The 12,521-nt window shown below is 46.3% G+C and overlaps 1 protein-coding gene across 1 annotated transcript in view; it reads right to left on the reverse strand.

Annotated features, from left to right (window-relative positions):
• C11H21orf58 (chromosome 11 C21orf58 homolog) overlaps positions 1 to 12,521 on the reverse strand; it is a 51,679-nt gene that overhangs the window by 30,298 nt on the left and 8,860 nt on the right. The window contains exon 2 of the mRNA XM_074968226.1: positions 76 to 133. Within this exon, the coding sequence (XP_074824327.1) occupies positions 76 to 133 (58 nt within the window). The remainder of the gene's footprint in view (positions 1 to 75; positions 134 to 12,521) is intronic.

The following is a 12,521-nucleotide window of genomic DNA, read 5'->3' on the forward strand; positions in this document are numbered from 1 at the left end:
CCCAGGTCCGAGAACATCACTCAATGATTGCTGCATGAAACTATGATCTGAACTAGAGCAAATCTTTTATCTTACTTGTTGTGGAGAGGGGCGACTCAATATTCTCCAGGGTCTCGCGTTCATTTTGTAGTTTCTGTGGATAAAACCATTGTGAGAACAGATTAAAAGTCAGGGACTGAGGCTCACAAGAACATCCAGTCCTGCATAACTAACAAACACTTTTGGGACACAAGGAAATAAAATGGGGTTAGAAAGAAGGGACATCTCTCACTTCCTGCTAGTCACACTTAGGCCTGGTCTACACTATGAGTTTGTTGGATTTAGCAGCGTTAAATCTGAATTAACCCTGCACCTGTCCACACAACAAAGCCATTTTTTTGACATAAAGTGCTCTTAAAACCGATTTCTGTACTCCTCCCCAACGAGGGGATTAGCGCTGAAATCTACATCGCCATTTAGAATTAGGGTTAGTGTGGACACAATTCAAAGGTATTGGCCTCCGGGAGCTATCCCACAGTGCACCACGGTGACTGCTCTGGACAGCGCTTTGAACTCAGATGCACTGGCCAGGTGTACAGGAAAAGCCCCAGGAACTTTTGAATCTCATTTCCTGTTTGGCCAGGCGAGCTCATCAGCACAGGTGATCATGCAGTCCCAGAATCGAAAGACCTCCAGCATGGACCAAACGGGAAGTACTGGATCTGATCACTGTATGGGGAGAGGAATCCATGCTATCAGAACTATGTTCCAAAAGACAAAAAGCCAAAACATTTCAAAAAATCTCAGAAGCCATGAGGGACAGAGGCTACAGCAGGGACACAACACAGTGCCGCATGAAACTTAAGGAGCTCAGACACGCGTACCAGAAAACCAAAGAATCAAACGGATGCTCCAGGACAGAGCCCCAGACATGCCGCTTCTACGCTGAGCTGCATGCAATTCTAGGGGGGGCCACCACCACTACCCCACCCCTGTCCGTGGACTCCGAGGATGGGATAATCTCTGCCATGGCTGAGGATTTTGCAGATGGGGAAGATGAGGAGGAGGAGGACAAGCTTGGGGAGAGCACACAGCACACCATTCTCCCTGACAGCCAGGATCTTTTTATCACCCTGACTGAAATACCCTCTCAACCCAACGAAGCCAGAGAAGGGACCTCTGGTGAGTGTACCTTTTTAAATATAGTACATGTTATAAAAGCAAGCGGTTTTTAATGATTAAGTAGCCCTGAGGACTTGGGATGCATTCGTGGCCAGTACAGCTACTGGAAAAGTCTGTTAACGTGTCTGGGGATGGAGTGGAAATCCTCCAGGGACATCTCCATGAAGCTCTCCTGGAGGTACTCTAAAAGCCTTTGCAGAAGGTTTATGGGGAGAGCAGCCTTATTCCGTCCTCCATGGTAGGACACTTTACCACGCCGTGCTAGTAGCAAGTAATCCGGTATCATTGCATGACAAAGCCTGGCAGCGTATGGTCCCGGTGTTTGCTGGCATTCAAGCAACATCCGTTCTTTATCTCTCTGTGTTATCCTCAGGAGAGTGATATCGTTCATGGTAACCTGGTTGAAATAGGGGAATTTGATTAAGGGGACATTCAGAGGTGGCCGTTCCTACTGGGCTGTTTGCCTGTGGCTGAAAAGAAATCCTCCCCGCAGTTAGCCACGCGGTGGGGGGGGCATTGGAGCTGAGCTGTTCGCGTTTGGCTAGCAGGGATCTTCCCTGATACCAGCCAGGCGGTGGGGGGGAGGGTAAAGCGATCATCCCATAGAATTGGATGTGGGGAGGGGGTTAGTTTGGTTTCTGTTGCTGCACATTAACAGGAAAACTGCAGCAGTAAATGGCCAACTCAAATGGGCTTTGCTTGGTATGGGAAAGGAGGGGGCTGCTGTTATGAAGGTTGCAGAAGCTGAAAGACTATGGCTTACCATGACTGCTTGCAAGCTGAATTGTGTTGCCCGGCCCTGCGTCTGTGATCTCTAACACCAAATCCGCAGGCACTCAATATAAGATGCAAAATGCGACCTTGTACCAAAAATCACATGTGCTATGTAATGTGAATAGTGTTGTTCACCGTGAAAGAGTATAGCCATTGTTCTGTAAAATGTATCTTTTTAAATACTTCACTCCCTTTTTTTCCTCCAGCAGCTGCAAATGTTTCAAGCCCCCCTCCTCCGTCCCAGAGGCTATCTCAGATAAGGCAGCGAAAAAAAACGCATGCGCGATGAAACGTTCTCTGAGCTCATGCAGTCGTCTGGCAGTGACAGAGCTGTGTGGAAGGACACAATAGCAGAGTACAGGACGGTGGTGGATGAACGTGAGGAGGGGTGGCAGCAGGAAGATCAGAGGAGGCATGAGGAAACGCTGGGGATACTGCGGGATCAAACGGACATGCTCTGGCATCTGGTGGAGGTTCATGAACGGCAGCAGGATCACAGACTGCTGCTGCAGCCCCTGCTTAACTGCCCTCCCTCCTGCCCAAGTTCCATAGCCTCCTTGCCCAGATGCCCAAGAACGCGGGGTGGGAGGCTCCAGGCACCCAACCACTCCACCCCAGTGGACATCCCAAGCAACAGAAGGCTGGCATTCAACAAATTTTAAAGTGGCCTTTTCCTTCCCTCCTACCCTCCTCCCACACCCCACCGGGCTACCTTGTGAGTTATCTCCCTATTTTTATAATCAATTAATAAAGAATACATGTTTTTTAAACTATAGTGACTTTATTTCCTTTGCAAGCAAGCTGTGATCGAAGGGGGGAGGGCAGGTGGCTTACAGGAAATTAGTCAACGAAGGGGGGTTGGGTTTTCATCAAGGAGAAACAAACAGAAGTGTCACACAGTACCCTGGCCAGTCACGAAACTGGTTTTCAAAGCTTCTCTGATGCGCACTGCTTCCTGCTGTGCTCTTCTAACTGCCCTGGTGTCTGGCTGCACGTATTCAGCAGCCAGGCGATTTGCATCAACCTCCCACCCCACCATAAACGTCTCCTCCTTACTCTCACAGAGATTGTGGAGCACACAACAAGCAGCAATAACAATGGGAATATTGGTTTCACTGAGACAGTAAACTGCGCCAGCGACCCTTTAAACGTCCAAATGCACACACTACCACCATTCTGCACTTGCTCAGCCTATAGTTGAACAGCTCCTGACTACTGTCCAGGGTGCCTGTGTACAGCTTCATGAGCCAGGGCATTAAGGGGTAGGCTGGGTCCCCAACGATAACTATAGGCATTTCAACATCTCCAACAGTTATTTTCTGGTCTGGGAAGTAAATCCCTTCCTGCAGTCGTTTAAACAGACCAGAGTTCCTGAAGACACAAGCGTCATGACCCTTTCCCGGCCATCCCACGTTGATGTTGGTGAAACGTCCCTTGTGATCCACCAGTGCTTGCAGCACCATTGAAAAGTACCCCTTGCAGTTTATGTACTGGTTGCCCTGGTGGTCCGGTCCCAAGATAGGGATAGGCGTTCCCTCTATAGCCCCACCACAGTTAGGGAATCCCATTGCAGCAAAACCATCTAGTATGACCTGCACATTTCCCAGAGTCACTACCTTCGATAGCAGCAGCTCAGTGATTGCATTGGCTACTTGCATCACAGCAACCCCCACGGTAGATTTGCCCACTTCAAATTGATTACCGACTGACCGGTATCTGTCTGGCGTTGCAAGCTTCCACAGGGCTATTGCCACTCACTTCTCAACTGTAAGGGCTGCTCTCATCTTGGTATTCTTGCGCCTCAGGGCAGGGGAAAGCAAGTCACAAAGTTCCATGAAAGTGCCCTTACGCATGTGAAAGTTTCGGAGCCACTGGGAATCATCCCAGACCTGCAACACTATGTGGTCCCACCACTCTGTGCTTGTTTCCCGGGCGCAGAATCGGTGTTCCACGGCATAAGCCTGCCCCATTAACACCATAATCTCCAAATTGCGGGGGAACGCGGTTTTAGAGAAAAGTGTGTTCATGTCCTCATCACCGCGCTGCCATCACCTCCTCGCCTGGTTTTTCAGGTGCTGGTTCTGCATACACTGCACGATAATGTGTGAGGTGTTTACAATGGTCATAACTGCTGTGGTGAGCTGAACGGGCTCCATGCTTGCTGTGCTATGGCGTCTGCTCCTGCTCGGACAATCCAGGGAAAAGGGCGTGGAACGATTGTCTGCCGTTGCTCTGATGGAGGGAGGGGTGACTGACGCCTTGGCTTACATGGAATTAAAATCAACAGAGGGGGTGGCTTTGCGAGAAACAGAATGGCCCCCTTAAGGATAGAACTCAAAACCTCAAGGATAGAACTCAAAACTGGGTTTAGTAGGCCATTGATTTCACTGAGCTAGGGAGGAGAAAATGAATACAAAACAAATCTGGTCTATTTCTTGTTTTGATCCACTTCATCTATCTTTATACATCTTGCTGGCAGCAGACTGTGCAGTACGATCGCTAGCCATCGTCATCTCCTGGGCGCTCGGCAGAAGACGGTGCAGTATGACTGCCTGCCATCGTCTTCTGCTGGCTGCAGATTAAAAGACAGAGCACTGCCGGTAGGTCTGAATCTCCATGAGACGAAACTTAAAAGGGAAATGACCTGGCTGAGTCACTCCCATGTTTGCCCAGGCGCCCCTGGCCTCATCGAGGTCGGTTAAAAGAGCACCCAGGACTCCGTCGACGACGGCTACCAGTCATACTGCACTGTCTGCTGCCAAAAGGCAATAAACTGCTGCTGTGTAGCAATGCAGTACCACGTCTGCCAGCGCCCAGGAGACCTACGTTGACGGTGAGCTGAGCGGGCTCCATGCTTGCCGTGGTATGGCGTCTGCATAGGTAACTCAAGAAAAAAGGCGCAAAACAATTGTCTGCCCTTGCTTTCATGGAGGGAGGGAGGGAGGGAGGGAAGGGGGGCCTGACGATATGTACCCAGAACCACCTGCGATAATGTTTTAGCCCCATCAGGCACTGGGATTTCTACACAGAATTCAAATGGGCGGCGGAGACTGCAGGAACTGTGGGATAGCTACCCATAGTGCAACACTCAGGAAGTCGATGGTTGCCTCGGTACTGTGGACACACTCCACCGACTACATGCACTTAGAGCATTTGTGTGGGAGAACACACAATCGACTGTATAAAAACGCTTTCTACAAAACCGACTTCTATAAATTTGACCTAATTTCATAGTGTAGACAAGGCCTTATTGTGCATCTGCAACAGAAAAAGGAATCCCATACAGAGCTACCGGTCCACATCCTTGGCTGTGGCTGGGAACTCCCGGGCTAGGGTTGGAGGTTTGGGGGTGGGGGTTGCCTTGGTGATTTGCCTGGTATGCAGCAGTCCCATAGTGACAAGTTAGGGTACTTTGAAGACAGTTTGAATGTGTACCTGCTGCCAACAGCCCCAAGGGGTTAATATAACATACAAGAAAGCCTCTGTCCTATCTCCTAAAGAAGCTGCTCGCTCGAGCTCCCCGCTGCGTGAGGCTGTTGCCTGTTGCTGGAACCCTGTGAGGCCCCCTCAGGAGGCTCTAGTCTGTTGCTGGAACCCTGCCCCCCACAAAGCTGGAACACTGCCACCTCCCAACCTGTGGGGAGCTGGCATCTCTGCTTGCCCCCTTTGCACCGCACCCCCCTTTTTTTTGGCAAAAGTGGGCATTTGTCCTGTTGGCAAGAGCAAACTGATGAAGTCAGCAAGAGCAAATGGGACAAATGCCTCCTTTTGGAAAAGAAGAAGAAAAAGAAAAAAAAAGTCGGGACGGCCAGGACAGGGTTTAAAAAAGGAACTGTCCTGGCCAAAACAGGACATATGGTCACCCTACCCCTTTCCCTTTAGTTGGGGCCTGAGGTGAGCTCTCCAGTCCTCCTGAGTGTCCTCCAGCATACACAGGGAAGGGAAAACTTGACCATCCTTTATACCCCTAGGCTAAAAAACAAGAAGAACGTCGGCATGTACACACACCCACCCCTCATAAAGAAAAAAAATGATTGATGCCATTTTTAAAGATTACAAAAAGCAAGAGAGTGCACAGGTAAAACAAGTACCCCTTTAATACACAAACATGGGGGCAGCTTGGAATGATTAAAAGTGCAGGTACTTTCCCCCTGGCATATCTTGAGGTAAAATATAATCACAGTTTAAAAAAAAAAAGTCTAAAACCCCCACCTAGACCTAGGACAATACCTAGGTCTTTGTTGAATCTCCTTTGCCTAAGGCAGAAGAAGCAAAGGCCCTGGATCTGTGAGGTGCAACAGAAAAATTAAACCAAAACTGATCAAGACCTGCATCTCATCAAAAAACGTGTATGCTTTCCAAGGGAGCATTTCCAGGGAATACAAGCACCCCGATGATTGACATTGAAATTTTTATTCCATAGGCAACTTAAGCTTGTTTAGTTAACCAACTATTACTCTGACATTATGGGATGGTAATCACTCTATCATTATTTTCCCACTTTAATTTGTTTTAAGGTTTATATAGCATTGATATTATATATTTTATTCTCTGAAAATGATTATAATTATGACACTCTAATGCTGCACACTGTTCGGCTTCTCACTATAGGAAAAAGATAGTGAGTTGGATGAGGAACGCTTCTTGTATTTTGGGTGAAGTACAGTCACAGAATCATAGAAATGTAGGACTGGAAGGGACGTCAGTAGGTCATCTAGTCCAGTCCCCTACACTGAGGCAGGACTAAGTATTATCTAGACCATCCCTGACAGATATTTCTCGAGTTGTTCTTAATCTCCAATGATGGAGATTCCACAAACTCCCTACAAAATTTGTTCCAGTGCTTAACTATCCTTCCAGTTAAGAGTTATTCCTAATGTCTAATCTATATCTCCCTTGCTGCAGTTTAAACTCATCACTTCTTGTCCTGCCCTCAGTGGATAAAAAGAACAATTTATCACCCTCCTCTTTAAAACAACCTTGTACATACTTGAAGACTGTTATCATGTCCCCTTTCAGTTGTCTTTTCTCCAGAGTAAACAACCCATTTTTTAAAATCTTTCCTCATAATTCATGTTTTCTAGAACTTTAATCATTTTTGTTGCTCTCTTCTGGATTTTCTCCAATTTGTCCACATCTTTCCCAATGTGTGGTGCCCAGAACTGAACATAGAATCATAGGATCATAGAATCATAGAATATCAGGGTTGGAAGGGACCTCAGGAGATCATCTAGTCCAATCCCCTGCTCAAAGCAGGACCAATCCTCAACTAAATCATCCCAGCCAGAGCTTTGTCAAGCCTGACCTTAAAAACTTCTAAGGAAGGAGATTCTACTACCTCCCTAGGTAACGCATTCCAGTGTTTCACCACCCTCCTAGTGAAAAAGTTTTTCCTAATATCCAACCTAAACCTCCCCCACTGCAACTTGAGACCATTACTCCTTGTCCTGTCATCTTCTACCACTGAGAATAGTCTAGAACCATCCTCTTTGGAACCACCTCTCAGGTAGTTGAAAGCAGCTATCAAATCCGCCCTCATTATTCTCTTCTGCAGACTAAACAATCCCAGTTCCCTCAGTCTCTCAAGTCATGTGTTCCAGACCCCCTATCATTTTTGTTGCCCTTCGCTGGACTCTCTCCAATTTATCCACATCCTTCTTGTAGTGTGGGGTCCAAAACTGGACACAGTACTCCAGATGAGGCCTCACCAATGTCGAATAGAGGGGAACGATCACGTCCCTCGATCTGCTGGCTATGCTCCTACTTATACATCCCAAAATGCCATTGGCCTTCTTGGCAACAAGGGCACACTGCTGACTCATATCCAGCTTCTCGTCCACTGTCACCCCTAGGTCCTTTTCCGCAGAACTGCTGCCTAGCCATTCGGTCCCTAGTCTGTAGCGGTGCATTGGATTCTTCCGTCCTAAGTGCAGGACCCTGCACTTATCCTTGTTGAACCTCATCGGATTTCTTTTGGCCCAATCCTCCAATTTGCCTAGGTCCCTCTGTATCCTATCACTACCTGCCACCGTATCTACCACTCCTCCTAGTTTAGTATCATCCGCAAATTTGCTGAGAGTGCAATCCACACCATCCTCCAGATCATTTATGAAGATATTGAACAAAACCGGCCCCAGGACCGACCCTTGGGCCACTCCACTTGATACCGGCTGCCAACTAGACATGGAGCCATTGATCACTATCCGTTGAGCCCAACAATCTAGCCAACTTTCTACCCACCTTATAGTGCATTCATCCAGCCCATACTTCTTTAACTTGCTGACAAGAATACTGTGGGAGACCGTGTCGAAAGCTTTGCTAAAGTCAAGAAACAATACATCCACTGCTTTCCCTTCATCCACAGAACCAGTAATCTCATCATAGAAGGCGATTAGATTAGTCAGGCATGACCTTCCCTTGGTGAATCCATGCTGACTGTTCCTGATCACTTTCCTCTCGTGTAAGTGCTTCAGGATAGATTCCTTGAGGACCTGCTCCATGATTTTTCTGGGGACTGAGGTGAGGCTGACTGGCCTGTAGTTCCCAGGATCCTCCTTCTTCCCTTTTTTAAAGATTGGCACTACATTAGCTTTTTTCCAGTCATCCGGGACTTCCCCCGTTCGCCACGAGTTTTCAAAGATAATGGCCAATGGCTCTGCAATCACAGCCGCCAATTCCTTTAGCACTCTCGGATGCAACGCATCCGGCCCCATGGACGTGTGCACGTCCAGCTTTTCTAAATAGTCCCTAACCACCTCTTTCTCCACAGAGGGCTGGCCACCTACTCCCCATGCTGTGTTGGCCAGCGCAGCAGTCTGGGAGCTGACCTTGTTCGTGAAGACAGAGGCAAAGAAAGCATTGAGCACATTAGCTTTTTCCACATCCTCTGTCACTAGGTTGCCTCCCTCATTCAGTAAGGGGCCCACATTTTCCTTGGCTTTCTTCTTGTTGCCAACATACCTGAAGAAACCCTTCTTGTTACTCTTAACATCTCTTGCTAGCTGCAGCTCCAGGTGTGATTTGGCCCTCCTGATTTCATTCCTACATGCCCGAGCAATATTTTTATACTCTTCCCTGGTCATCTGTCCAATCTTCCACTTCTTGTAAGCTTCTTTTTTATGTTTAAGATCCACAAGGATTTCACCGTTAAGCCAAGCTGGTCTCCTGCCATATTTACTCTTCTTTCTACACATCGGGATGGTTTGTCCCTGTAACCTCAATAGGGATTCCTTGAAATACAGCCAGCTCTCCTGGACTCCTTTCCCCCTCATGTTATTCCCCCAGGGGATCCTACCCATCCGCTCCCTGAGGGAGTCGAAGTCTGCTTTCCTGAAGTCCACGGTCCGTATTCTGCTACTTACCTTTCTTCCCTGTGTCAGGATCCTGAACTCGACCATCTCATGGTCACTGCCTCTCAGATTCCCATCCACTTTTGCTTCCCCTACTAATTCTTCCCGGTTTGTGAGCAGCAGGTCAAGAAAAGCTCCCCCCCTAGTTGGCTCCTCCAGCACTTGCACCAGGAAATTGTCCCCTACATTTTCCAAAAACTTCCTGGATTGTCTATGCACTGCTGTAGTGCTCTCCCAGCAGATATCAGGATGATTAAAGTCTCCCATGAGAATCAGGGCATGTGATCTAGTAGCTTCTGCGAGTTGCCGGAAGAAAGCCTCATCCACCTCATCCCCCTGGTCCGGTGGTCTGTAGCAGACCCCCACCACTACATCACTCTTGTTGCTCACACTTCTAAACTTAATCCAGAGACACTCAGGTTTTTCTGCAGTTTTGTACTGGAGCTCTGAGCAGTCATACTGCTCCCTTACATACAGTGCTACTCCCCCACCTTTTCTGCCCTGCCTGTCCTTCCTGAACAGTTTATAACCATCCATGACAGTACTCCAGTCATGTGAGTTATCCCACCAAGTCTCTGTTATTCCAATCACGTCATAATTCCTTGACATCACTAGGACCTCCAGTTCACCCTGTTTGTTTCCAAGGCTTTGTGCATTTGTATATAGGCACTTGAGATAACCTGCTTTGTGCATTTGTATATAGGCACTTGAGATAACAGTACTCCAGTTGATGCCTTATTGGTGTTGAGTAGAGTGGAAGATTTACTTCTTATGTCTTGCTTACAACACTCCTGCTAGTATATTCCAGAATGATGTTCAATTTTCTTGCAACAATATTACATTGTTGACTCATATTTCGTTTGTGATCCACTATAACCCCGAGATCCTTTTCTGCAGTACTCCTTCCTAAACACCCATTTCTCATTTTGTATTTGTGCAATTGATTATTCCTTCCAAAGTGTAATACTTTGCATTTGTCCTTATTGAACTTCATCCTATTTATTTCAGATAATTTCTTCAGTTTGTCAAGATAATTTTGAATTCTAATCTTGTCCTCCAAAGTGCTTGCAACTCCTCCCAGCTTGGTGTCGTCTGCAAACTTTATAACTCTACTGTCTATCTATTATCCAAATCATTTATGAAGGTATTGGATAGAACCAGATGTAGAACAGCTATCTGTGGGATCTCACTAGATACTCCCTTCCAGCTTGACTGTGCGCCATTGATAACTATTCTCTGAGCACTGTTTTCCGACAAGTTGCACATCCATGTTATAGTAGGATTGTCTAAGGCTATATTGCCCCAGTTGGCTTACGAGAGGGTCATGTGAGACAATATCAAAAGCTTTACTGAAGTAGAAGTAACTCACATCTACTGCTTTCCCCATCGATAAGGCTTGTTACCCTGCCAAGGGAGGCTATTAGGTTAGTTTGACACAATTTTCTTGACAAATACACATCTTAGGGACCACATGGGTCTCCAACCCTGATCCCCAAGGCTCATAAGAGCAAGGCAGTCCCAATCTGCCACCTAGTGATATGAATAGCAGCTGAACTCTAGTAGAGGACCCCAGTCCTGAGATCTGATTGGTGAAACCATGCGGATCCTGATTAGTCCCCAGCCTATATTTAACCCAAGACCAGGAACAGGAAGTTGGCCATACAACTGTGTCCTCCCTGCTTCGGACTGCTTTCCCTGTGATTCCTGCTCTTTGTGCCTGCTGTTGATCAACTGGTAACCTGACCCTGCCTGCCTTCTGACACCTGACTCTTGGTTTGCCTTCTGGCCTGTCTCAGACTCTAACCTCCTGGTATTGGACTTGGCCTAACTCCTGATTCCTGCTCTGACCACTCAGTCGATTGCCTATGTCCTGGTTGTGACACCATGTTGACTGTTACTTATTATCTTCTAGGTGCTTATAAATTGATTGACTATTTGTTCCATTATCTTCCTGGCTATTGAAATTAACCTGACTAGTCTAATCTGCCTAGGTTATCCTTATTACCCTTTTTATAGATAGGTACTATATTTGCCTTTTTCCAGTCCTCTGGGATCTCTCCTATCCTCCAATTGCTAATGGCTCAGAAATCTCTTCAGCCAGTTCCTTAAGTATTCTAGGTTGTATTTCCTCAAGCCCTGCCAACCTGAAGACATCTAACTTATCTGAGTATTTCTTACATTGGTCTTTCCATTGGTCTTTCAGATCCTACCCCATTTACACTGATGTTCTTTGTTAGTTGTCCAGTCACTGCTTGTTGTTGTTGTGAAAACTGGAACAAAAAGGGCATTATCACTTCAGGCCATTGCAGTGTTTTTCTGTTATTGTCTTTCCCTCCTCATTGAGTAATGATCCTACCTTGTCCTTGGTCTTCCTCTTGTTTCTAATGAATTTATAAACATTTTCTTATTACGCTTTATGTCCCTTGTTCATTTAATCTTGTTTTGTGCCTTGGCCTTTTTAATTTGCTTATGGTGTGTTTGGTTCCCCCCCATGTTCATCCTTTGTAAGCTGACCTACTTTGGTATGACTCTCTTTTCAGTTTCAGGTCACTGAAGATCTGCTGGTTAGGAAGTAGGGTAAAAGACCACCCCAACTTATCTTTCCTACATGTTGGGATAGTTTGCGTTTTTTGTGCGCTTAATAATGTCTCTTTAGAAAAGTACAAACTCTCCTGAACGTTTTTTTTTTTCCACCTAGACTTGCTTCCCATAGGATCTTAAACCTAACAATTCTCTGACTTGGCTAAAGCCTGTCTTCTTGAAGTCCATGGTCTTTATTCTGCTGTTTTCCCTCCTACCATTAGAATCATGAACTCTATCACTTCATGATCACTTTCACCCAAATTGACTTCCACCTTCAAATTTTCAATTAGTTCCTCCTTATTTGTCAGAATCAAATCTAGAAAAGCCTTTCCCCTAGTCACTTTCTCCATCTTCTGTAATAAAAAGCTGCTCCAGGCATTCTAAGAACTGGTTGGATAATCTGTGCCCTGCTGTATTTTCCTAAAGATGTCTGGGTAGTCGAAGTCCCCCACCATCACCAAGTCCTGTGATTTGCATGATTTTTGAGTTAATAACTATAATTATCATGGTTATAATTATTTGAAGTTTTACAAAGATACAAAAATATGAATGCTGCATTGTTATCTTACCTTCTCCAGGAGTTTGAGTTTCAGTCGGGTCATGTGATCTACCATTGAAGAGTCTGTCATTGTGGCAAATTTTCAGAGTAATAGG

Source organism: Natator depressus, chromosome 11 (assembly GCF_965152275.1).
Source record: "Natator depressus isolate rNatDep1 chromosome 11, rNatDep2.hap1, whole genome shotgun sequence".
NCBI classification, from domain to species: Eukaryota; Metazoa; Chordata; order Testudines; family Cheloniidae; genus Natator; species Natator depressus.